Here is a 27,356-nt window from a genome sequence, read left to right as displayed (position 1 = left end):
AGCAGCATTTAAAGCTGGAATAGGAGGACAAGCCTCTGTGAGAGGAACATGAGATCCTCGATGATCGGGATCGTCGTGATCATATGTTTCTATGTTGCGAAATTATCGCAAGTAAGTTTGTCGGCACTTAACAACGATAACGTGGCTAATGCCATTTTGAAAATGTTGCTGAAAATATGAACATAACTTTATTAGAATTTGCTAAACCACTTTTAACCAATCAGTCTTGCAAAACAGTTTCAAGTACCCTAAGTTATAGACTTCTATTTTGCAATGATGCCCCAGTGAGGGAGGATAAATGCCATTGGTGGGGTGATCAATTGCCCCTTCGCTGGGATGAGACATTATCATCCATTAGGCAGAACCAACTCTTGGAACTGAACCTAATAGCTACCATTTTTTAGTCCAAAATCGTTAACCTTTAACTATTCCGCGTAAGTGTAACCCCTTGCTTTCGGTGCCAGAGTCCCGCCCTAATGCGCTCATCGTAAGGAAAAGACAGATTAGGACAAGAGACTAAGTAACCTTATCCTTTTACAGGAGATCAAATAAAGACACGCGTAAAACTGCCATCCTTTAGGGGGACACTCTCAGTGTGCCTCGAGGCGATGCGTAGTAACGTTATTCAACCTAACGAGGGAGATCGAAGGATATGTTGTCACACTTCCCACTCCCACTTACTATGAACACTCTCTCCATCCACCTTGATATTGACCTATCCAAACACCATCCGTTGGAGGACACACCAAAGGTATCGCGAGGCTGAGGATAGATCTCACAGTGTGAACTATTTAGGAAAACATGAAAGTTTAAGTGAAGCATCTTATGCCCCAAGTACCTCCCATTGAATGTTTTACCTAGGGGTTCATTAGCCTAAACAATCCGGCTACTGATTTTAGTCTAAGTTGTCTTTTTAAACTCTGCTCATAAACAATGTTTGCCTATGAAATATGAACAAGTTCAAGTAGTCACATTTAAACACTTTAATGGATTGTCCTTAACTTGCATGCGTGCTTCAAATCTATCTAATTCACCTTTTCAGGTAAGTTCCTAGGTAGGGGTGTTACGTTTCCGTCAACTTAAATACCCCAGCCTAGACAGAACCTGCTTTAGAAAAAAGGTCCCTTATAGATAGATTTTGCTACACTTTAACTAGCCAATTTAATCCTATTAAACCGATTAAAAGATTAAAGCCTTAGGGTTGCTAATCATATTAGAATCGTGATCTTAGGTCTATGTGATCCAAGTTTTAAACACTTTAAAACCATGAATTAAATCTAAGTGAGCATGCATGTCTTTCTTATTTCTTTTAGTTCTAATTTCTCTTTAACTTTTAAAAAGAAACAACTAAAACCATTGTGCACAACGAGGGGTTTATAACATTTATAAATTAACCTATGTGTCATGCTTCATGTAATGTCCAGTCATTACTATATATAACTTTTATATAACACGTAACAACCAAGCAAACATGCTATCATTCACCCTTATACTACAGCAATTATAATATAAAGATGATGCATGTCAACACTTTCTATGCATGCATAAATATAACTCTTATATTATATGATGCATGAGCATGCTCTTACATAATTAAATCATGCTTCTCTAAATTATAACAATTACAATAAAGAGATGATGCATGACCATTGCATAACCTAAGGTGGGATTTACTATATGTGTATACCATATGACATATAAAAAACATATATCGCATGTAATAAATAAAGAATTAATGGATCGGGATGAGCCTTTACAAAAATCGGAATGAAAAAAAATCCCATCTATTACATTTTTCATCGAGCAAATCGATTCACAGGCGAACCAGGTCTTGAACCGCCAAGAGGTCTTCATCGTGTAGCATACTCAAGTAGGTAGACGATCGTTCAACGTGCACTAGATGATAGGAACATAAGTAAACGATCACGTAGACAACGACGAGGCTGCGAAGTCTGTCGTCTATGCGATCATGTAGCGCGATGACAGGCAAACGATTTACCTCACGTTACTAAGCGATTGTTTAGTCAGTTACTAAGTGATGAAACTTGTTGTCCTAAACGATCGTCTAGCGTGCACGCTTTAAATGATACGCGAGTGTGTCGTCGTCTAAACGATGCATGCAACAAGGTAAACAATTTACCTTGCGATACTAAGCGATCGTTTAGTGAATTACTAAGCGATGAAGCTTGCTAACCTAAACGATCATCTAGCGTGCGTGCATTAAACGATACTCAGCGATCGCGTACCCGATGTGACCAACTCTTGATCGCATTCCCCATCATTTAACCGATGCGTTCATCAGCGATCACGTACTCCTTCATCTTTATGATGCGATCAACAGCAATCGTGTAGAACATCTTCTGCACAATACAATCAACGACGATCCCATAGAATATCTTCTGCACGATGCGATCAACCCTAAATCGCCTCATTCCTCGAAGAGCCGCAACACTTGCCCAGAACTTCGACGAGCGACTCAAAACTTCAAACAAACTTTGAATACAAACTCGATAACGATTATTAATGCCCAAAAACGCAGGGGCCTTTACAAATAACCGCAAAAGTAAAAGGATCTAAATCAAACCGAGGCTAAACATCCTGAAAACATCCATTAATCCCGCACATCCACAGCAGATTTAACAATTAAACAACGTAGAAATGCACCCACCATGAATGTAAATCTTATTTTGTTGCAACAGATGAAATTGGAGTATCAGAACCTGGCTCTGATACCAATTAAAGGATCTCATATCGAGAGTTCTATGAGTGCGATCGGATCGCTCTGATCTCACCGTGACCAAAATATAACATTATACATTCAACACATACAGTTATGCAAATACATTATAATTAACGACATGCTATGATCAACAAAATCATAAGGGAAAGAGTTCCATACCAGTTGAAGACTATCTTCAAACTTCAGAATTCCAATGCAACGGAAACCCTCCAAGTGATCTACCAACGCTCGGCGGGAACGTCGACTGCAACAACACGATCAATGCAAACTCACGACCGCAACAGGGATAACACCACCACTAATGAGCCTTGGGTATTCTCGGAGTGAAAACCCAAAGGGTGGGCTTTGGTGAATTTGGTAGAGAAGGAGGACACACAAATCGTGTAGGCGATAAGTAAGTAGGAGAGCAAACGACGTTATCGTATAGTAGAAGTGTTTATCGCATAGGAGGAGCTACACGATCATGTAAGATTTACTAAACGATCGTTTAGGAAAATGTGTACGATCGTTTAGTTAAATCGCGAGGTGGATGATCGTTTAGGTGGAGAAAAGCTATCGTATAGTCTCTCGATTTTCTTAAGCGATCGTTTAGAATCTGTCTCTTATACACATCTAGATGTGTATAAGAGACAGGCAGAAGTGCTTATCGTCTAGAGGAACTACACGATCGTGTAGGATTTACTGAACGATCGTTTAGGAAAAGGTGTACGATCGTTTAGTTAAATCGGCACACTATACGATCGTTTAGAGAAACTATCCGATCGTGTAGGTGAGAGTGTGCGATCGTTTAGCGCGAGATGGACGATCGTTTAGACGGAGAAGCGACTATCGTATAGGCTCTCGAGTGATCGTTTTCTTTCACCAACGCGCCTTCATGAAATATTTTGGGCGACCTGTAGGACTATCGATTGCACGACTCAAAAATGAAATTTATATCTAATTTTCTCCATAATAATGTATCTCATACATTTAGTCAATTATATCATATATAATTAACCAGTCTAATTATATCATATATAATCGAACTTCCTCTTGTTAATTTGAACATTTCAAATTAACTCAAATACTGGTTCTCAACTTTATCCAAGCTACCTAGGGGACCTAATGGACTTGTGACTCGAAGTTCCAACAGTACATGAATAGCTGACCAAACTCTTTAGCCACGAGATCTACCATCCATTAACTATCAGGCATTCCACTAAAGACCAATAGCTGAACTCTTCTTACCACAAATATATTTTTGTGTCCATCGGATACAACCAATCATGAGTACGATGACCCTTCACAGATGCTTATAAGTACAATTGAGCAAAATTACTGTTATGCCCCTATAGTTACATCTCACTCCTTAAGAACCACTGATTCCTCTAATGAACAATACAACATAGTCCTACTATGTGTGAACACCTCTCGGGTCAAGAGAAGGTGTGTAGCGCCACATCGTTCAAGCCCTGAAATCAGCCATTAAGGGAGCTATCTATCTACTTACCCCTGCCTCGGGGAAGGAGTGAATTCTATCTTGTGTAGCTAAGTTCCTAGCTCCCAAATCAGACGAATCCCCAAAATGGTAGGTATGAATCGGCGACTTAGCCACTCGCACCCATACAAATCAAAGGATCACCCTCTATGGCAAGAGTTCCCAACTCACTCAGGATTGAGGTCATGTTACCTATGGTCATCCTAGTGAAGTGAAGTCTATGTCATGAACGGTGTTATATAACGAGACATTAACACTTCGTGATCAGGTCTTATATAAATCTTTGTATAGGACGCCTCTGCTCGCATGTCCCCAATACGAATGATCAGGATCAGATCATTTGTGACAAGTCATAACACTTGTGACCATTCCACAAACCGGACCGCGTCGGTACCGTTACCAGGATAAGGTTTTCCTCCTATATCCATATACTACAGACCATTTTGGTTATCATTCAAGACGTGATCTACTTGTATGATACCACATACATGCTTGAGTCACATATAGATAACCAAGGATTTTATGTTTATTGGTTTGTGGTAAAACAAATAAAACAAGTAACTGAGCAAAAAATCAAGATGTGAACTAAATATCATATATTAACAACACAAGCGTTCGTACAAACTGTTTACAAACTACAGGACACGAGACTTTAGGGTATCAACCCCAACAATCTCCCACTTGTCCTAAAGCAAAATGGGGTGTACAAAAAAAAAAACTTAGTACAAAACAATAAACTAGGGCATAAAAGCTCAGTATAAGAAAATCTCCCACATGCCTTAGTCCAACCGCGGTCGATCTTGTAGACTTATGCTCCGTAGGTAACCCTCAAACACTGTAGCTGTGAGAGCCTTCGTAAATGGGTCAGCAATATTAAAATGGCCTGGGTTAGATTGATCTGTCTCATCTCCTCAACCTCTTGATGCGTCTCGAGGTGGAACAAACTCCAACAAAAATCATCTTCAATGATCCATCTCATCTTCTCAACTCAAGTTTTTGGTAAATTTTAATTTGAATATCTCAAATTATTAGGATTCTATTTTCCCTCAATTCTGAATTTTCGGAGCCAATATTGATTCATATTGGAAAATATAATTGATTTATTTAATATTTATTTGATGAAGATTTGGGGAATTTGGAGATAATTTAATAAAAGATTTGAATATTGAATTTTGGGGAAAAAAATGGGATATTTGAAAGTTTGAAGTAGAGGAGTAAGAAACTGAATCTAATCAGTTCGATTCGATTTGGATCAATTTTTGTTAGAATTTTAAAAGAACCGACCCAAATCGATAGGTTTAGTTTGGTCTAGGTTTACCTGAACAAAAGCAATTACAAATTAGGGTTTCCTAATTTCATTCATCCTTGTTGCTAATGTGCCATGTACCCTTTCTCTTTTTCTATCTCTCACATTTGTTTTCTTTCTCTCACACATTTATCTATTTGGGGCTGTTTGGGGCCAGAGTTGAGATAGGATGTCTGGAATTCATATGTCTGTGGAGTTCATATGTCTGTGTTTGAGGTGTAGAGTTATTTGGTCTGAGTTCATATGTCTGTGTTTGGGGTGTAGAGTTCATATATCTGGGTATCTGATGTAGTTTTTTGAAACTTTTTTATTCAATAATATGCTTTTATGATTATTGTTTTTATTTTGAAACTTTTTTATTCAATAATTCTACCAATCTTTATTTGAATAAAATATGAATTGTAATTTTTTTCTTATAATTTTAAAATCTTCTTTTTTTTTTCTTTCTTTCTTTTTTGGGTAATGAACAACAATTAACCCATCACATTTCTTGTAAAAATATGTTTAAATAAAATAAGAAATCGAAGCGAAATCAAAACTTTTGATTCTAGCTAATTTTTCTCCATGAATTTCATTATCATCTTCTTCTTTTTCTTCTTCTTCCTATTGTTACTTTATATTTTTATTATGTCATAAATTTTTTTAATTAAATCTTCCCCATCATCGTAACAACCAATGGAATGTCACCATATTTATTCAAAAATTTCACTTTCATTTCCTCTAAATTTGGAGGATCATCTGAGTACAAATCTCGTTTTTCACTAATTTTTGCTGAAAAATGTTTCTGGAAAAAAAATTTCATTTTATGGTTTTTTTTTGCTAAATATTACATAATTTTCAACTACATACATATTTTTCGTCTAAATATTCTTAATACTCATTTGATATGTGAATTTAATTAAATAAAAATATTTTTTTACAATTTTTTGTGTATAAATATTGCACTTAACGTAGAAAAAATAATATTTTTATATAATCAGCAACCATACAACATACTTTAATAGTCATCAATCTTTTAATAGTCGGATGTGATTGTCGAAGTTGATTATCGAAGATGATTTTTGCTGAAGTTTGTAGTCAGAGGTGGTTTTCGGAGCCTGAAATTAGTTACATGAACATGAAGGTGTATTGGAGTTGGTTGTTAATGTTTGTCATCAAAGGTGGTTTTCGAATCCCAGAGTTGGTCGGGAGAAAGTGATCGTCAAAGTTTATTATCGAAGATGATTTTCGCTGGAGATTGTAGTCGGAGATGATTGTCGGAGTCCGAGTCCCATTAAGGCGGTATTAGAGTCGGTTGTTGGAGTTTATTGTCGAAGGTAGTTGTCAAATCCCCGAGTTGGTCATTGGAGTTGCTCGCTCAAAGGTGATCATCGAAGGTGATTTTCATCAGAGTTTGTAATCGAAGTTAGTCATCGAAGTTTATTGTCGGGTCTAATTGGTCGTCAAAGTTGGTAACGTGAAGGTGGTCGTCAGAGTTGGGTCACCAGAGGTGGTTGTCGGAGGCCAGAATTAGTTGTCGGAGTTGGTCGTGCAAAGGTTTTCGGAGTTGGTCGTGCAAAGGTTGTCGGAGCTCAGGTGGTTGTTGGAGTCCCAATTTCATTATCGAAATTGTCATCAGAGGTGGCTGTCGAAGCCCGAAATTGGTCGCAAGAGTCATCGGAGGTGGTTTTCAAAATCTGAAGTTAGTTCTCGAGATGTGACAATGGTCGATGGGTAGAGCCATTGAAAACATAGGAAGAAGGGGAGTTGGGGTGAGTTAAGGCGAGTTGGTAAAATATACCAACTCAACTCCACCAATATTTAAAGTTGGTAGGCTAAACAATGACTTGGTATATTATACCAACTCAACTCTGATGGAACCCGAGACATACGCAGCAGAATAAGGATCTAATTACACTCTAATTGCTTCTAATTAAAAGGAAAATAACATGCAAATATAGGAAAAAACAGTAAATTAAAAAGGGATATAATACAATCTTTGTAGCTCCCAAAACGCTTCTATCTCCGCCCGAACATGAACCGGACAATCACTAGAGCTGACCTACTATCCTCTGGATTCAGAACTGGGTTGTGGGACCCGATGGATGAAGAAACCGAGAGAGAGAGAAAGAGATGAAAATAGGAGATGGATTGGTTTTGGGTTAGTTTTTTTCAGCCCAATTTAGAAACTAATTTTGGCAAAATTGTCAAAAAAAATTTCTATCTAATTTGAAAGCCCAAATTTATAGAAAAAAATCATGCAAAAATTGCATGAAACAAATTCATAAAAACCCAACACCTTAAAATCCACTATCTAAGTGGGCTTGATGTCTCCACTATAAGCCAACACCTAGCCCACTATCTTGTTAGTGGAATTATCCAACAAAAGTTTAGATTTTCCCACTAACTTTAGTCAAAGGGGAAAATGGTCATTTTGTCAAAGTCAAATTTTGATCAAAAAGTCAACATTTTGACTTTTTATAATTTTTTTTCGTATTGACTAATTTTGACCTCCCGAGCATGAATCCGTATTCATTTTCTCGAAATTCAAATCACATTTGAATATAAGGCTGGTCAAAGTTTGACTTTTCAAGGTCAAAAGTCAATTCTTTGACTTTTTATATCTTTGACCATTTCCATTATTTCCGAGCTTCCGAATATGAACGTATTCATATTCTTGATATTTAAATCACATTTAATCATTAAAGTTGTATCTCTAAACTGAAAACTGACCACTATATCACATATACTTGTCGATTTCTCTCTTTTCACCTAATTTGAACAATTCAAATCATTCTATCATATTGTTCTAAGGTTATTCCATATGAGCTAGTAGGGGAACCTAATGGACCTATAGATCATGGGCTCAACGATTCAAGATTAGCTGGCTAAACTCTTTTGGACGGTGCTAATCAATATTTGTTAACGCACTGGTCATTCCACTATAGTCCCATAGTTGCACTCCCATCACTATAGATATATTTGTGTCCATATGATATAACCATGATAAGTAAGCTAATCCTTCACAGGTTGTTTGTAACCTCGGCTGGCTCATAAAAACCGTTTTATTCCCGAGACTACATCTTATTCCTTAAGTTCCACTGATCCTCTAATGAACAATTGGTTTAAGGTCCAACCTATAAACCGAACCCCTCTCGGGCCAATGAGAGAGTGAGGCCCCTCATTCAAGACCTGGATTCAAGAACAACCTATCTATTATCCCTATAACGGGTAGGAGTGAATTCTGTCTTGCACCCTATGTTCTCAGCTATCCACCTGATCTTACCCCTAAAATGAGAGGCTTATTGGGCCAACGATAATGAGCTGCCCTCACCTATGCAGATCTAAGGATAATTTCGAGTGAACAGGAGTTCATAGTTTTCTCAGGATTAAGATTAAGTTACCTAGGTCATCAATTAACAAATAGTCAGTTTTATACATAAAACGGCATTTAGAACATAAAAAGTGACTATTTCATGGTTCAGTCTTATGTAAACTCTTTACATAGGATGCCTCCACTTTCATGTCTCCATATAAACGGTTTAAGATCACATCGTTTGTACTAACTAAAAAATGGGCCGCATCCATAGTGTCCCCAAAATAAGGCGTCCAACCTTATTCATATACTATAGATCATTTTGGCTATATATTTGAACGTGATCCACATTTATGTCACTACATAAAGTTAAAACTTAAACTTAATAGCCTCGGATCCTTATTTTATTGGATTCATGAATATAGAATTTAATTTTACTAAAGATTTTTAATAACAGCTTTATTGAACAAGAATATGATATTACAAACTATGAGTTTTAGGACATAAAATCCAAAAAACTCAACTTATGTTAGTGAGCTAAACACTCCCTTCTCTCATTCTCTTTTTCTTACACTTCCTGTCTCTTCTGTCACATCATTTATCTATTTCTTTCTTTCACTTTCCTTCTCTATTTCTCTGTTTCTCTCTCATCCCTTCTCTTTCTCTTTCTCTCACACACAGAAAGAGGAAGCAGAAAAGTTTAGCAAGAAGAAGAATAAGAAATACCAAGAAAAAGAAAATGAAGGAGAAAAAGAAGAAGAAGTTGAAGAAGAAGGAGAAGAAGAAGTAATATACCAATTTGAAAAAGTCCAAACATCCCTCTTTATTTAACATCTCTCTAACTGCAGAAGAACTCTTCCTTAGTTAATGGCGTTGTTATTTTTTCTTTTTTCAGAATTTTTTTTTGAATAATATAGACCACAAATTTTGTTGAGTTTTATGTCCTAAAACTCGTAGTTTGTAAAATGATAAACATTTTCTATTATCAATATACTTATTATTGATCTCATAAATTGTATAAAAGTCTAAATCTAATAAACTAAAACCCATGACTAGTATATGAGTACTTGAACTTTATGTGGAGACATAAGAGTGGATCGGGTTCGAGTAAATAGTCAAAATGATCTATGGTACATGAATGAGGTTGGGTACCTTATTCTGGTAACACCATTGGATGCGGCCTACTCGGTAGTTGTTACAAAGAGTTGTAAAATGCTACATACGATGTGATCCTAATTCGTACATGTTATGACATGAGGAGTGAGGGCGTCCTACGCAATGAGTTTGCATAAGATCAGGACCAAAAAATAAGTCACTCTTACTTTATAACGCTGTTTACTGTTTAAGACTGACTATTTCACCTAGATGACCTAGGTAACTCGATCTTAATCTTGAGCTAACTATGAACTCTTGTTTATTCGGGATTGCTCTTAAATTTGCATAGTTGAGGGTTGGCTCAATAACACCGGCTCAATAAGACTCCCATTTCAGGAGTAAGACCGAATAAATAGTTGGAGACATAGGGTGTAAGACGAAGTTCACACCTACCCGATTTAGGGATAGGAGAAAGGTTGTTCTCTCAAGTACTGAATCCAGGTCTTGAACAAGGGGCCCCACCCTCTCATTGGGCTGAGAGAGTTTGGTTTGGTGATTGGATCACAAACCAGTTATTCAATAGAGAATCAGTAGGGACTTGAAGAATAAGACGTAATCTCGGGGATAAAACAAATATTTGACCCAATCGTTAGTACAAACAACCTGTGAAGGGTCGACTTACTGATTATGGTTAAATCATGTAGATATAATTTATCTATAGTGAGAGGAGTGCAACTATGGTCTTTAGTGGAGTGACCCATTAGTTAACGAATGAAGATTAATTTGGTCTAATGAGTTTAGCCAATTAATCTCAGATCGTTGGAGCCCATGATCTATAGGTCCGTGAGGTCCCCTTACTAGCTCGTAACGGACTAGCTCTAGAATAGCGTGATAAGTTAATTTGAAATGTTCAAATTAGAATTAAGGGAATTAGTAATTCTATGAGATATAATTATGTTTAATTTTGGAATTAAACGGTATAGAAGAATTTATATATTTAAATATATAAAGATGGATATGTGTTAAAATTAATTTAATACTTGATATTAAATTAATTAAGTTTTATTTATTAATTAATAATTTATTTATTAATTAATTTTTATTTTTAAAATCAAATGGATTTTTTAAATCAAAATTTGATTTTTGGATAAAATTGAAAAAGGAAAAGAAAACTAAAATACAAATGGAAAAATGAGGTTTTTCCATTATCCATCACTTAACTAGCTTACACATGAAACAACCATTTTGCCTTGTCTTCTCCAAGCATGAGCTGCAACTCATACAACTCTTCTCTTTGCACGTTGATTTGCAGTATAATGAGAAGATTGGAGTGAAAACCGGGCATAGAATCTACATAATTTTGAGAGAAAAATCGGTTTGAAAAATGGTTCTTCAACAATGGTTGTTGCAGTGAGCTTTTCTCCTTCATCCCTTGATTCAATCTTGTTTTGAGTCCCACAACTCAATTTAGAGCACCAAGAGAATAGTGGGAAAGATCTTGAGGTGGTCTACAACAAGATATGGAGAAGATTGCAGCTGGAGAAGAAGTTTTGAAGAAGTTCTACAAGAGGTATGTCTTGAAACCCATTTTTCTGCAAAAGCATGCTTTATATTATGTCAAAATTAGTGAATTTAAATGCTTAGATGATCCTTGTTCTTCCGCTGCAATTGATACAATCCTACAAATTCCATGTTTAAATTCACTAGACCCGATTTTAATCAAAGAGAGTCAGATCGGTTGGTTTTAAAGAAAAACGAACCTAATCTAACCTATTTACACCCCCTAGCTTGAAGAAGGAGAGAAGGAGGTCAAATTTAAGGTTTGACTTAAAGTTTGTGTATATGTATGGTTATAAAAAGGGGAAAAAAAATTAAAAGTTCTTTTGAAAACCAACAGTCACTCATCTTGGAACTTCCCATCGAGCAAAGTTTCTCACGTCTCACACTCTCCTTCCCCACTCAGCCACAACCATAGTATTAAATTTCGATCGATATGTCGATATTTCCATCTATGTTTTCACGTTTTCATGGGTTCAATATTGACATGAAGGATGAATCGATATTTTTATTATTGTAAAAAAATCAACGAAATATAATAATTAAGCAATAAAATATCACTCATGTAAATATAATATAAATAATAGACATGTTGACTTGTTTAATAATCATAAAATTTGTATTTACTGATTTAAATTTATTTCTTTAATTTTTCATATTTATAATTTTTCTAGAAATATCCATTGAAATCAAAATTTTATCTATATTTCCATTGAAATTTTCATAAAATTAAGACTTCAATTTTTTTTTGTCGACATCGACATGTTAAACATTGGCCACAACCCACATATGCAAATGTATAATCTCCATCAGCACCACCCACATGCAATGTCGTTCACCTCACTTCTGCTCAGTCGTTGCCCCGTGCCGTCACTCCGTTCAGCTGTTGCCACTAGAATTGGTATTTTGGGGTAAGCGTTATGGTGTTTTATGGGTTTTCTTGAAGGATCTTACATATCCATCGAATTTTGGTTTAAGTTTTGGCTTACCCAATGTGGTGATTTTGAAATTGGATTTTATCTAACAAGATTAAGATTGTCCGATGTTTTTTTGGTAAGTTTGGTGGGTGATTTTGCTTAAAGTTCTTGAATACCCATCCAATTTTGAAATGAAATTAATGTTACCCATAATATTTTGGATGCTAGATTGAAGTTTGGAAGGTTTTAGGTTGCTATCTAGCAAGATTAAAAGTTTTTTGGCACGTTTTTCGTAAGTATTAAGGTTCGAAAACCTTTCTATGTTCTCAGTAATTACTAGAATTTGGGATTCTGATCTTTTATGATCGGCTTAGATTCAAGGCTTTATTGAAAGATTGAAGATAGTCTTAAAGCAAGGAATAGTCGGATAAGTGTTTTGAAGGCTCTTTACAGTGAGATTATGTTTGGAACTATGTTCTAGAAGTTGAATTTGAATTTGGTTATGGTTTGTATTAGGAGATTGGTTCAAGATTCACTTAATACAAGAAGGAGATTAAATTATTTAGGCTAGATTTTGAGGTAAGTAGCTAAAATACTAATTTTCGCTTTTGTCAAACAGTTTTCAGAAAAAGATATATTTCCATTGTTAAAAAGATTTTAGTTATGCATGTTATGAGTTTATGAGAGGTTATGTTATGAGTTCATGAATTATAAGATGTTATGGTATAATTTCGTGTTATGGAACATTTTAATTGTGTATTTCATGATAGACAAGCTTAGTAACAATTGCCCTCCTACCCGTAGCTATGTACACCTCAGATTCAATTTATGTGCGCCTTCGTGTCCACCAATTTACGTACACCTTTTATCCACAAGATTATGTGTGTCTCCAGGATCACTAGTTTATGTGCACCTTTGGGTCCACCAGTTTATATGTGTCTTTAGGTCCATCAAATTATGTTCGACTTTGGGTCTACCAGTTATGTGTTCCTTCAGGTTCACCAGTTAATATGAATACATCTCACATATGGTAGGGCGGGTTAAATTGTTCACTCAGATGACAGTTCATGTTTAGCCTTTAGTACTTTAGGTTAGGTTCTTGATAACTTATAGAAATACACGTTATTGTGGCTTCTTACTTAGAATATTTAAGGGAATCCAGTAAAAAATGCATTGATTTGAGAAAGAAATCATGTAAAAAGACTAGCAATACATTTGAAATTGCAAAACTAAGTTATCCTAAAATTTTATAATTTTAACCTCTATAAACGTAGGATTTGAATGCAAAAGCAACAAAAATTGGTAAAAGAAATGAAGTTGCAACTGCTAAATGCATAAGAAAAGCAAGCCAACCTAATTATGCACTAAAAGAAAGAACCATGCGTTAAATGAAATGCAGTCGATGGATGCATGGGCGGTAGCCTGTCTAATCAAAGCACAAGTTGAAAGTTGATTTGAAAGATTCAGCATAACCAATGAACCTGTGACGTGAGGAATGCGGCACAACAGGACATAGAATTAAATACAAAGTGTATCAAAGAATCATTAGAAATATAGCTTAATAACGGCCCAAAAAGTCTATAAATAGCTCAGCTTCAAGACATTAAAGGAGATTACACACACATATTTCTTGCCAACACTAAGCTCGATTCTCTCTATCACCTTCAATATCTTCTTGAAGAATTCTAAGTGAGAACTCAGTCTTATTCTCTGTTAGAGAGAGAGCTCCTTTATCCATTCAAAGCACAAGGAAGTAAGAGATTGTGACGGTGGCTCAACATTCTGATCTTAACATCTATTATTGTGTTGTTTTTGAATTTGTATTAAGATATTGATATTGTGACATTCATAGTCTTAATATAAATCATGATTTCTATCATCTATTATTCATCCATGTGTTCATTATTCCCCATCATGAATTGCTAACTTTCTAATGTGTTTGGAAAAGTAAACTAATATTCTCAAAAGTTGTGCATAAGTAGAAGTTCATATTGTTTAATGTGTGATTAATCTATTGCTTGAATCCATCTAATCAAATGATTTAAGTAGAAATAGCTAACCGCTCGAGAGAGTAAGTGGCTATGAAAATTATTAAGCAAGGAAGGAAGTGGCTTTCGAGCTAAAGTTAACCTTTTGTTAATTTTTAACTTAAGCATGCATCTTAGAGATTAATGTGGCATGAATACTGAGAGGTGGTCACTTAGTTAAGTTAATGACATGAACGGACACTTATGCATAGTTTGGATGAATATTAGTAGATCTTCTCAACCCTACCTTATTCATTGAATTTTTAATCACTCAACGCAAATTGTCTTATTTATGTTGCATTTTCATACTCAATGCATCTCACTTCCACACTTAATGCACACTCACACTACACACCAACGCATCACCTTCTTACCATCCCTTTTATTACTTTTAAGCAATTTTTCATTTTCTTTGCACAAACAACCATCAATTGATTAATCCTTACCTACGTAAACATCATTCATTAAAATCAACACTAATTAGAAGTTACAAATTCCCTGTGTTCGACTCTAATACTTGCTAGAAAATTCCAATTAAACTTACACTTGAGTTTGGTTAGAGAAAACTTATGCTAATTCAAGATAATTTCAGTTTGACCAACATTGCACAGCATACAACCACGAACAGTTCCACCAGCTCAAAATATTCATTTTGCATGTTGCATGTGTTTGTATAGTCTGACCTAGATAGTGGGGTCAATTACTGAATATTTTAAATACATAACCTTTTTCTTAAAATGTTTTTCAGATAAAGGAAAGAATGTACCAGACGTTTGATGAAGAGATCTCTTGAAGGTGTCATACAGGACTAAAGAGTCGTTTTGCTCAGTGTTATGTTATCAAACAGTTTTGAAAGATTAATAGAGAATAATTGAGTTTCGAAGTAGTATTAAATTTAAAAGTTTTAATTTATTTTAATTTGTTTTTCTAATCAACGTTTTAGGGATCCTAAACTAAATTTTACTATGATGTTTAGAAATTATTTCTAGTAGTGGTTTATTTATTCATAAAATATTTACTTTTAGTTAAATAATCAGCTAATTTTGTTTTAAAAATTTCATACATGGTAGTAATGACTCGATAATAGTTCTCAAAAAGTTTGATCGTTAATCGAAATCCTAAAAACACGTAAAACACGAAAAAAAGGACCGCATGGTTGGGAAAAGGGATTCAAGATGATTTGTAGAAATGTAGCCAAAAATCACAAGTAGGGAGAAAATCACAAGGGAGAGAGAGAGGGTTTCTAACGGTTGGAAAGAGAGAAAAAGGGAAGAAAGTAGGGAGAAAGTGACTTTAAATTTCTCTTTTTGTTAGAAGGATAAAATCAAAATTTTATTTATATAGTAAGAAGGTCCAATTTTCAAAAAAATAAACTTGGAGAGGTAAAGAATGACAATTTCCCGGAGAGAAGAGGAAATGAATTTTTCTGCTAGACCAAATTTGGATTAGTTTGAGGGTATTTTAATCATTTTCATTTAACATCATAATTTGGACGGATACATGATAAAACACAACAAAAATTCTTTTTCTAAAATCTAGCTTTTAGTGTTTCCTTCGAAATAATTTATTTTTGAAACTCACTTTGAAAAAAATACATTTTGAGTGGTTGTCGTATATTATAATTTTTTTAAAAGATAATTATAATAGATAATATTTGGGCTAATAATTAAGTATATAGCAACATATTTAAAGAATTGTAAATATAGTAAAATCTATCAGATTTGGACAAAAATTTATCACCGATAGACTTCTATCAGCAATATAGTCTATCATTGATAGAACTTGAGAAGTGAATCTAAATTTAGCTATCTCAACAAATTCTTTTTCATATTGTGTTATCTTTGCTAATACTTTAGACATATATGCAGCATATCCTTAAGTTTTACACTTTCATCATCGAAAGGGGTGAGAAAATTTCTAGTATTGCGGTTTCATACTACCTCCATTCATTGCTTGCTACAATAGTAGCAATAAAAATAAATAATTAATAAATTATTTAATGACGTGCCAATTTATTAGATTTCGAAAATTCAAAAAGAAATGAAATTTGAGAAAAATGGGAGTTAAATTTAAATTTGAATAAGTAGAGAAATCAATAATTAGGGAGGAAGGAATTAGAGATTGGTTTAAATATGACATTAACAGTTGATACAATACTACTAACATAAAATATAAGTATATTGTATATTTAAATAGTGTTGTGAGCATCTTGAGGAATCAAGAGAGAGCAAATTTGAAATACGGGAAAGGAAGGGAATTGATTTAAATAGGATAAAAGTTGATGCAATACTGCTACCACAAAATGTAATTGAAGTATATGTAAATAGTGCATAAATAGTTGTTTATGAAAAATATTAAGAATTCCAAACAAGGGCCGGTTATTGGTTTGAATATGATAATAATTGATACAGTTACTTCTAACACAAATGAGTCATTTGGTTGAAGGGTTTTCTGCATGGAAATTAATACAGACATTCAAATTTCATGTTTTTTCACAGTTTTCAACTCTTTACCTGGGTAACACAATGCCAATTGAGCTACGCTCTTATTGACGACTAATAATTATTAAAATGATTAAGTATTAGATTATAATTAGTATGACGTTCATTAAATGCATTATTGGTTAGTTTTAAATTATAAATTACTCAATCTTCAAATATTTATAATTAAAAATATTATTGATTCGTAATTAATTAAATTTTTTTATCGATATATTGAATGTTGTTTATTCTTTAATTCATTAATCTTTACAACTATAATAAGATTTTCATGTTTAATTTCATAAGTTAATTGCAAGTACAATTTTTGTTCATAAAAGTCTGATAGTATTCTCATGTACAATCAAACACGGTTATCTTCCAGACATCTTATTCCAACATCTTTTATTTCCAAACATTTATTAAACCTTAAACCAAATGATCCAAAATGAAATTAGACTGTATATGTAAAATTTTAAAAAATATAAAAGATAGATTCAAATAGATAATGTTTGAGAAAAATGAGGAAGAGTCTCCGACTTAAATCATTGTAAATTTTTGGTTTCAAACAGATACAATATTTTATTTTAATTAAGTTTTGGTTTTGCCCATTTTCCAATTGAAACCCACAATCTTGATAGGATGTGATTTGCTAGTGTAGCAGAAGCCGATTGAAGCCCACGACTTGCTGGCATAACTTGGGCTTTCATTTGGAAAATATGGCAAAACATGAAACTTTCCATAATTATAGCAAAAGGCATGGACCAACTTCTTTAATTGTATTGTAATTAATCCAACAAATTCATTGATTTTACTACAATTAACTTATCAAATTCAGGCTCCATCTATTTTTGCACAAAGATGGGTGCATAGAAGTATTACCCATCTTGGCCTGATTTGCTTCTGATTAAATGGGCAATAATTTTCTGATGTGAAGATGGCCAATCTCAAGCCAAACAAAAATGGTATGTTGATTGCTCTCATTCCAGCGCCTACTAATTTGAAGTTTCAATGCTGATATTTTTCTTTGCTACGGCTTCGAACGTGAAACATATGGGAGACAATTCAGACAGTATTTGGAAGCACTGACCATATTGTATATCTAAATACTGAAATTCTTCTTGTTTCTTTACAAGTGTGTGGCAACACTGATGTATACAATGATAAGTGCCAAATATGGCAAAACAATTAACTGTATAGAAGAAGGGAACTAAGAAAAGAATATTAGATGAAAGGAAGATTGACTAATTGCTCCAATAACAATTCTAAAGAGATAAGAGGTGGAAGAAGACTTTCTATATTCATCAGGGATAGAAACTGAAACTAAATAGAGTGGCTTCTGAGTGAGAGACAGTTTCACATGTTAACTTCAGTTCAAACCTTAAAAATGGATGTTGGTATTAACTTCTTCTGGAGTTCCACTCAACAATTGCGGAGAGCAGACTGTAATTTGGTATCAAATTCTTATCTGGCAGCGGCAACTTCGTCATTGGTGAATTATCGTTCTCCTGAAGCCACTTCTCTATTGCCCGACGATCATATGTGTATCCGTCCGCCGCAACACAAGGGTCATTCATTACGTCCTGTCGAGAAACTCAGCACGGTACTTTCAGGGAAAATATATGTTAAGAAACCAACCAGCAGAATTTCCAGCAAGAATGAGCCTAAAAAGCTCTTATATTTTGAGTTCAGCAACACTGGAGTAGAATATGAACCTCTAACCTATTGGTCAATGTTATAATACATTAACAAGTTGAGCTATGGTCAGGTTCACCTTATTCCTTCCTATATTATCCTTATTCAACTTACATTTAGAAACTTTCTAGATGCAAGTTCACCAACTATAAAAAATATTGTAAAAGTTATACCTGAAGAATTGGACAGATGAAATGATTAGGAATTGCAGCTGGAACTTTGGAGGGCAAATTGCGAGCCTCATCAGCAACCTTTTTCAGTGTCATCAGCAAGGGAAGTACTTGATCCTTCAAGTCAGGCCTATCTTTACGTTGCATCTCGGCACAGCGAAGTCCTAATCTTGCCAATTCATACGTCTCTTCAACAGGCCAATGCCCGGCCTCTATATCCAGAACCTTAATTAAAGTGCAGTTATCAATGGCTGTTTCCACTACATGGGTAAGTGCTACTGCTGGTTTTGCAGTTAGTAACTGCAAGATCACCATTCCAAAAGCATACACATCAGACTTAGGTGAGACTAATCCACTTCGTTGATACTCGGGATCTATGTAACAGAGAGTCCCAACTGGTCCACTATTCATGAATGCAGTAGACATTGAAGGGTCTGAATTAAACACTGTAGAAAGACCGACATCGCCGATTTTGCTCACGAGGTTATGGTCAAGTAAGATGTTTGCTGGTTTAAGATCACGGTGGATTATTGGTTTGGGTTTTGAGCTGTGAAGAAAGACAAGAGCAGAGGCTAATTCCCAAGCAATTCGAAACCTCTCATACCATGGGATTGCAGGTGTTTTGCCTCTGCGGTACAACCTATCCTCCAAGCTACCATTTTCCATGTACTCATAAACCAGACAATTCTTATCTGGACATGCACCTAGGAGAAGCAGTAGATGGGGATGATGGATTCTGCTCAAGATTTCGAGCTGAAAGTCAACAGAAGATATAAAAATTGATTCAGTTAGGATAATCATACAATATGAGACACAGAGAATTTACATGTTGAATTGTGGTGATGAATGATGATAACAAAAAAGAACAGAAAAAGCAAATTTCAGAAAGCACAAAAACTTGGTTGTGAAAGATGCTGCTGATTTTTTATAATGATACAATGGATTCAAGCAACTATTTGAGACAGTTGAACATAGGCAAATAGGTACAAGAAGACCTCGGCTATGGCATTAAGGAAATAACTAAAAGGCCTACTTTCTTTTATCGAAAACGTAACAAAATCCTAGAATCAACAAGTTTTCTAGATGTCATATTGAATAATTCACTCACCTCCTGAAGAAGTTGCATCCTTTTGTGACCATCTCTGGAGTGAAGAACCTTCACTGCTACAGTTGTATGATGCAAACTGCACTTATAAACTGATCCATGTGCTCCCATTCCAATCTTAAGATCCTCAGAAAAAGATGATGTGGCAGAAACAATATCTTCCCATTGAAAAAGTTGGTATTGCTGCAGAGGTCCTTGAAGAGCATTCTCATGCTTTCCCTTCTCTTTGGCATCCTGAAGAGCTTTTGTCTCTGCTTCCTTCCTATAGATGCCCTCTCTTTCAGCGCGTTCTTTTACATACTTTGCTTCTCTTCTCAAAGCTTCATGTTTCACTCTCTCTTCCCTTGCAAATTCTTTGGCGGCCACCTCTTTATTGTTGATCTCTTCAAGCTTCCTAGCTTCCTCTGATCGTTGTTTATTTAGATGGTTTAGCTGATCATAAACAATAACGAGGTGAATTTTCTTTTCATGGAGTCAAAATAACTTGTACTGTCACTTAATTGAAATATGCTTTTAGAATTTCTCTTATAAGCTTTTGTTCCTAATGAAAAACAGTTGGTCTCTTCCCACGCAAATTCTTTGGCATCATATTCTGAAACATGATTTTAGATTTTCTTAAATGCATTTAGGCCATAATTTACCTTCATATTCGTTTACCTCTAAAAATAAAGTAAATAAATAAAATCCATAAAACAGAACAACCCTTTATACGTTAGCTGGACTAATATAGCATTGGAGAGATTATCAAAATAGTCATGCTTGATGACGATATAATCTTGCTAAGATCAATCATCTCCCTCTGACCATGAAACAAAAACCAGAGGAGAGTATTATTCATAGGTTCCAAATGATAAATTAAAAAGAATGACATCCACCTTTCGAGAGGCATCAATCGTCTCACGTTGAGCAATTGCATACATTCCTCTTGCATGTCTTAGTTCGATTCTCAACTTTTCAAGCTCAAAGCTGACATCCGCCTGCCAACACAAGAGAACAACTTAAATATACAAATATATCATAGTAACATCAAATAAATGAATGCCAGAATGAAATTTGTATCCTAGAAGTCTTTATAGTGCGAAGATAAAACTCATGGATTTTCGAATTATCAATGTCAACAATTGATGAATGGCTGGATATCTAGCACACATGAAACTGGATCCTCCTGCCAATGAGGAATGATGGCAGATGATCCCAGGTCTCTACATCCTTTGGGATGCAAATGTATGAGTTGGCAATACAATCTTTCCTTTCCATGATTACTAAAATTTATCTCTAACACAAACTGAATTCAATTATTACCAAACTTGAACGTTACTCCCAAAACTGAACAGAACTTTTCTCAAAGGAGGTGCGTGCTTTTACAGAATAAGTGAACATTATTTCACTGCTTGTCAAAAGAACTTGACAAGTAGGCCATAAGCAAGATTTTTTGTAGAGGGACAGATATTTCATTGATGACTAAATTAGAAAGGCAATATATAACCTCTCGACCCCAGTGGTGAATTACAGAAAATCTCTCCAAGAAGAAAATAAAGCTGAAAAACTTAAAGCCTAAAATGGATGCAAATGTTTACACCACTAAAAAGCATTAAAAAAATACGAGGTAGATTGAAGGATAACTGAAGATTCTTCCATTTCACCCAAGCCAAGGAAACCAAAAGATGGAACACATGAAGTGATCAATTGAACTGACAACAAGCCAAGCCAAATAGCAGATGGATTACCTGACTTTCACTTGAGTAATAATCATTGAACGCGCCTGAAGATGAAGCTTCATCAGAAACCCAAGACAGGTTATCTGTTGACAAGCTTTTACAACTAGAGTCTCGACTCAATGTTTGTGCACAATCTGAAACATAGGAAGAAGAACGAACGCGATCCACCTGATCCCCAATATCATTGGATTGACATCTAGAATGGTTGGCTTCAATGGGGCTTGGTTTTGTCGTAAGAAGAGGTTGATTAAGGGTTGAAAGAGCTTGAAATCGTTGTAATGGTAGGGAAGGGGAAGGAGAAGGGAAATGAGAGTAGGAGGTAATTAAGCTTGAACTGCCATCTGTATCAAGAAAACAGACAGAACTGAATAACAAAATTTATTCTCATTCACTTTTTTCCTAGTTTTATCTCCTAAACCAATCTTAATAAGTGAACATATCTTTTAAATTTATAGTTTAATTAGTTAAACCACGGAGTTGAAGACTTGATAAGGTATGAAAGTTGGAATCTTTAACAAAAGGCAAAGGTAATGGGCACAAATTCCATCACTCTTATCCACTACTTTTAATTAATGAGTACCGACCAACTTAATCCTTACGGACACAAAAATCTTGAAGATCAAAATCATAAAATGTTAGCACAAAAAGTACAACAAAAGAAGAATACGTAATACATGTTTGATGTTCTAAAAAATGTACATGTGATAAGAACAGTAGTTAAGTATATAACCTAAAGACAAACGAACCCTGTCTCTAGTTAAATGCAGGTGAACCTTTACAGATGCAATTGTATAGCCTCTAAATATGAATTAACTGATGATTAGCCACCGAGTTTCCATATATCCTTTAATTGGTGATATCACTTTCATCTGATACTTCAAAAGTTGTAGCCTGGCATGTTAAACCAAAATATGTACGTAGATCAAAGCTTAACTAAGTAATGGCTACCTGTAAGGGAGCTAGATGTATAGCTTGAGTAGCTATTTGCAGAACTTCCTTCACTCGCATCATCTTTAATGCTCACGTTTGTTTCCATATCAGGTGGCCGTATTGAGGCTAGTTTTCCTTTTGAAATAGCATAGATTGTACAATATCTAGGTGCAAGGGCTGATATTCTTGAGGACAGACTGTTTAGTTTCCTAAATAAAAATGTCATCCAGACACAAGAGAGTCAACGACAGAAAAATATGAGAAAACAAAACGTAATACTATGTTTTGGTACATATTTCATTTATAACTCTTCATGCAACAAAAACATTTTTTTTCATGCGACCTTGACTCATTTCACTTATATTTATGTCGTTTCGTTTGTACAAGTTTCCAGGCATATATTATTTTCAATTCTGTGTGAACTGTACAGCAAGCATCCAATAGGAGGCACAAGTCCAGGAAGTAAGTTCAACTACCCCACTGAACATACCTCTATAATAATGAATTCTACAAATGAGAAAACTTATTGTCTTTTGGTTTCAGTAAAACTGTATAAGGCCAACCTTATTACAATGACAAGGACAAAGTTACAAGTGGAGTATTGATGATATCAGTGTTATGATCAAATAAGCACTGAACAACCTCTTTCGAATATCAAATAGACTTGAGGTGTAACAATAAAGAGAAATGATAACAACCTACTAATAGAGTTAAATTTCAAATAATTCAGTAAGATCATGGTAGAAGGTAGTTAATTACCTTGAGAATAATCCCTGTGATGAAACTCCTATAACAAGCTTGTTGATTGAACACTTTGTAACCTCTTCTATTATTGCATTTGCCACATCATCTGCTTCAAGAGTTACAACATCAAGATGAACCTACATTTCGAAAAAAGATTTGAGTTCATTCTGTTTTCCTATCCATAATTCAAACTAGAGTAAGGCTGGACCTTTCGCTGAGCAAACATCTTCTTAAATGGAAGAAGTTTTTCACTTGTCTGCCACCCGATTTCTTTCCTATAAGCCACGGCGACATCACCACGAACTTGTGAAACCGGAATTGAATTTCCCACTGCATCAACATTGGCATATAGCTTGAATATGCAATCTAAGCAAAGTCTAGCGTTAGCCACAAGAATATACAAGGAAAATCTAATGACCAGTTTTACATCAAATGAAGATTTTGTTTTGCACGTGCATCCCACATGTAGTTAACAGCATCATAAAATTAAATCACATAAGAAATTTTAAAAAATCAACACAATGTATAGGATTGACATAACTTGGTCATGGTCTCATTTCCTACTATCATTTCTTAACCAATCTCATGATGCAACGTTGTTCAAGGTTACATTGTGAGGGTGGATTTGCAAAGATTGGGGCCGCTACCCAGAATACCCTGCTTGAATTAAATTAACATAAAAATGCAAGAAAACTTATGTATATTCTCTAAATGGTCAAAGAAATGTCTTTTTCAATTTTCACCACAAGGACCTAGCTTAAAGTGAACAAAAGTAATCAAGATTTGATAAAACAATAACTTTTTACAGATAAAATCAGTATTTCACTTGATTGTTGCAGAGAAAGCTATATTCATTTCAAAGTATTTTCCTTGCCAATAGCAACCATAAATTTTACTTAAAATACCAAAAACACATTCCCTCTTTACCAATAAATTTGAAGTGCATGGCTTACTTGGAGTAGGGACACTAGTAATCCTTGGGATGATGTGCAGCAATTTGAAATGAATGATGCCGTCAGGTAGAAACTTTTCCAATGACCACCTAATTATATATTTACTGTTTTTCTTCCCACTGATAGCAACGGCTACAACTGGAGAAGGGGAAGGCAGCAACATAAGATTTCTATTGGCTTCATCTTCCATCACCTCCATAATTATGCAACTCTTGGCATCAAATCTCCTGATCAATGGTGAAAGCAAGTCAATTAAGTACACAAATCAAATCAACAACAACAAAAAAAATTGCAGCAAAGAGTGCACATATTAACCTAAAGTCTGACTCAAGGAATGATAATTCAAAATGACTCATATTTGGTGGACCTTCTATCTAACGTATCAAATTAGATATCTTGTATAACATTGTATGTTCAGAAAAACCTCCCACTACTACCGTAGGAATAAGAAAAAAAAATAATAGAAAAATTAAAATAAAGCAATAAATTTGAGAACACAAGAATTGACGTGGAAAGCTCCAACCGGAGAAAAAACTACGAACCAGAAAGAAGTTACACTATGTAAAAATTATTACAGTCACACAAAAAGATTTCCTCTATTTCCTCAACCCCAATACAAAAACACTCTTCCAAAGCTTTTGTACTACTCACACCATTTAATCCCACCCCCAAACTAGAGAATACAAAAGGGAATTTAACTAGAGTTAGCACACCCAAGCTTAGAGTGTTTCTAAGTTCTAACTGAGACGATTTGAGACCAAAGTCATTTGCTCCTTTTATAATGCTTAGAGCCCATCGCTACCTTTCAAATGTAGGACAACCACTCTTCTAATATTTTGTCAAAACCCAACATTGTAATCCCCAAAGCCCACGATTCAAACATGGGCCCTTCCATCATGTAAAACCTAAGTAGAGAACTCAAGCTTAACTTTGAGTTTCATATGTTTGGAGAACTCTAAGGGAATTTTCTATGAATGTGATTAAGGAAAGAAAACATGCTGAAAAAACCTGCGTAGATATGTAGGGACAATATTAACTTCTCATAAGCAGCTCAAGTCAAACAGGTGGCACGTCTAGATAACAGGGGGTGCAACTGAATGTTGGGCCATTAGGTACCAAGTCTGGATTGATTCTATATCCTAGGCATGGGGAATCATAAAACACACCCAATAACAAAACAAATCATAGTGACCAATCTTTTCAAAACCCTCCAATGTACAAGTACAACAAACTAGATGACTTTGAACATGAAACCTGTAATAAAATCTACCAATAAAAGGAAACTGATGCACGGCATCAGTTAGTCAGAATAAAACATCCCAAATAAAGCATCCAAACAACTATGTAAATGCATGAATAATTACTGTTTAAGAAGGATACGGGTTCTTTGGGGAAGGGGAAGTTCGTTGACACAATATAATTGAGAGAGAGCATTATCCAATGCCCTCTGAGTTGAATATACACCAGAAAGTTGAGGAGAAACAAAACACCATCTCAGACTTAAAGCATCAAACTACAATAAAATCCAACCAAAAATAACTGGAAATGAGGAATTCCCAGTTCATCAATTAAAACCAAAACAGAAAAACGAGTCCCAGCTGCTTAAAATCAACTCGGTTAAGTGTCCTTTCAACAAGAAGCAAATACAAAATTTGGGTAGAGAATATGAAACAGTACCCTCCACAGGCAGAATTTCCCCTAGAGATGCCCAAGTTCACCGTGCCTCAAAACCCAGAAAATGGCTTCGTTTGGAAGTCTAATGATAATCTAAACGAAAAAGATGGGAATCGTGTCAGTGTGGGAAAATGAAGAAATGGGGAAATGGGGAAAGGGGTCAAATGGTTTTTGGTCTTCTATTCATTCATTCCTCAACCCATTCACAGAAATGAAGTAAGACTTTTCAAGATGATGTTCTATAGTAATAACTTCTCATTTGGCGTTAAGGCCTAATATTTATTACACATGCTCTGCTCTCTACTAGTGCAGCAGAGGAACCATAAATCACCATGTGAAATGGTACCAACCTTTTTTCCTTTCAGCACAACAACTAGAATTCAACTTCTAATGGACCCACATACCTCAATAACACTGAACTAAGGTCATTTTTGTTTTACAGTTAAAAGAGTTCTATCACTTATAATCCCATAGTTTAAGCCACAAATGAAGTTTCACCCTCAATTAAAATTTCGTTTTAAAATCGTTAACGCATCACTTTCACTTTCACACATGCATTAGAATTTCTTCAATATAGAAATTACTAAAATGAAACAAATAATATTTTTTGTTAATATTAGTGATTCTTCATTTTTCCTATAACATGTTACTTAATTTGGTAGAATTTTTGGTGAATACTAATCTTATTTAGGTAATTTTGAATTAATTGTAAGTTGAATTATGTGAAAATTTATAAATCTTAAGTGAAATTTCTAAATAGATGCATTTATTTAATTCAGATTATGATTGATACAACACTAAAATTTAGGAGTACAAATTGATTTTTTTTAAGTTATATATTTCTAGTAATCCACATCCAATGACACAACATGATCGAGATTTGTATTTTAGTAGTTTAGTTAGGAAAATATGCCTCTCTTCTAATTTTGAATGGTAGTATATGCTAATGGATAAAATAAGTCAATATTGCCTAAAACAAAAAAAGTCAATAAAAATCCTTATCAAACCCACAATTAATTTTGGCATTTCTCTTTTCTAAATAATGAGTATGATTAAAAAAACAAAAAGTCAATAAAATGTTGTTTTTTCAACTTTATCTTTTAATATAAATATGTGGGGTTGGAATGTTGGTGTTAAGTAGTTAAGATTGAACCTACATGGAAAGTTCTAATAGACAAAATATTTTAACTGTACATGTCATTCATACTATTCTATTTGGAATTCAACGATGATAGAGGTGAGAAATTGAGCTATCAACTTTTAAGATGTTTTTTTTTTTTATTGATGCTAAAATTCGATAAAGAGAAATGTACCTAACCTTCATGTGACACTAGTAGTGAATTTGTTTGGAGAGAAAAAGAATGTGGCTTGCAAAAGAGAAAACATCCACACTGATGTAGTACTTGTCACACACACTCCGATGCTTAAATGAAAGAGTGAAGAGTGTGAAGATCGAGCACATAATTTGGCTTTAAC

General features: G+C 34.7%; 1 protein-coding gene across 2 annotated transcripts; it reads right to left on the bottom strand.

The window, feature by feature from the left end:
* Positions 1–17,964: 17,964 nt before the first annotated feature.
* Positions 17,965–26,120, bottom strand: LOC120069445 (U-box domain-containing protein 35-like). 2 transcript variants are annotated; one of them, XM_039021211.1, is made up of 10 exons: positions 25,884–26,120; positions 24,207–24,433; positions 23,462–23,619; positions 23,269–23,390; positions 22,528–22,718; positions 21,589–21,920; positions 20,737–20,838; positions 19,865–20,293; positions 18,760–19,509; positions 17,965–18,474 (listed from the first exon to the last, which is right to left on the bottom strand). In XM_039021211.1, exons 2-10 carry the CDS (start codon positions 24,403–24,405, stop codon positions 18,292–18,294), a joined length of 2,466 nt encoding a protein of 821 aa, XP_038877139.1. In that variant the 5' UTR covers positions 24,406–24,433; positions 25,884–26,120; the 3' UTR covers positions 17,965–18,291. The 2 variants fall into 2 exon arrangements, with proteins under 2 accessions (XP_038877139.1, XP_038877140.1); XM_039021212.1 differs by having other exon boundaries at positions 23,462–23,583; positions 25,884–26,119.
* Positions 26,121–27,356: the final 1,236 nt, after the last annotated feature.

The sequence above is a fragment of the Benincasa hispida genome, unplaced genomic scaffold (assembly GCF_009727055.1).
Source record: "Benincasa hispida cultivar B227 unplaced genomic scaffold, ASM972705v1 Contig395, whole genome shotgun sequence".
NCBI lineage: Eukaryota > Viridiplantae > Streptophyta > Magnoliopsida > Cucurbitales > Cucurbitaceae > Benincasa > Benincasa hispida.
The sequence above is the reverse complement of the archived record's forward strand: the minus strand, read 5'-3'. Positions and strand labels throughout refer to the sequence as shown.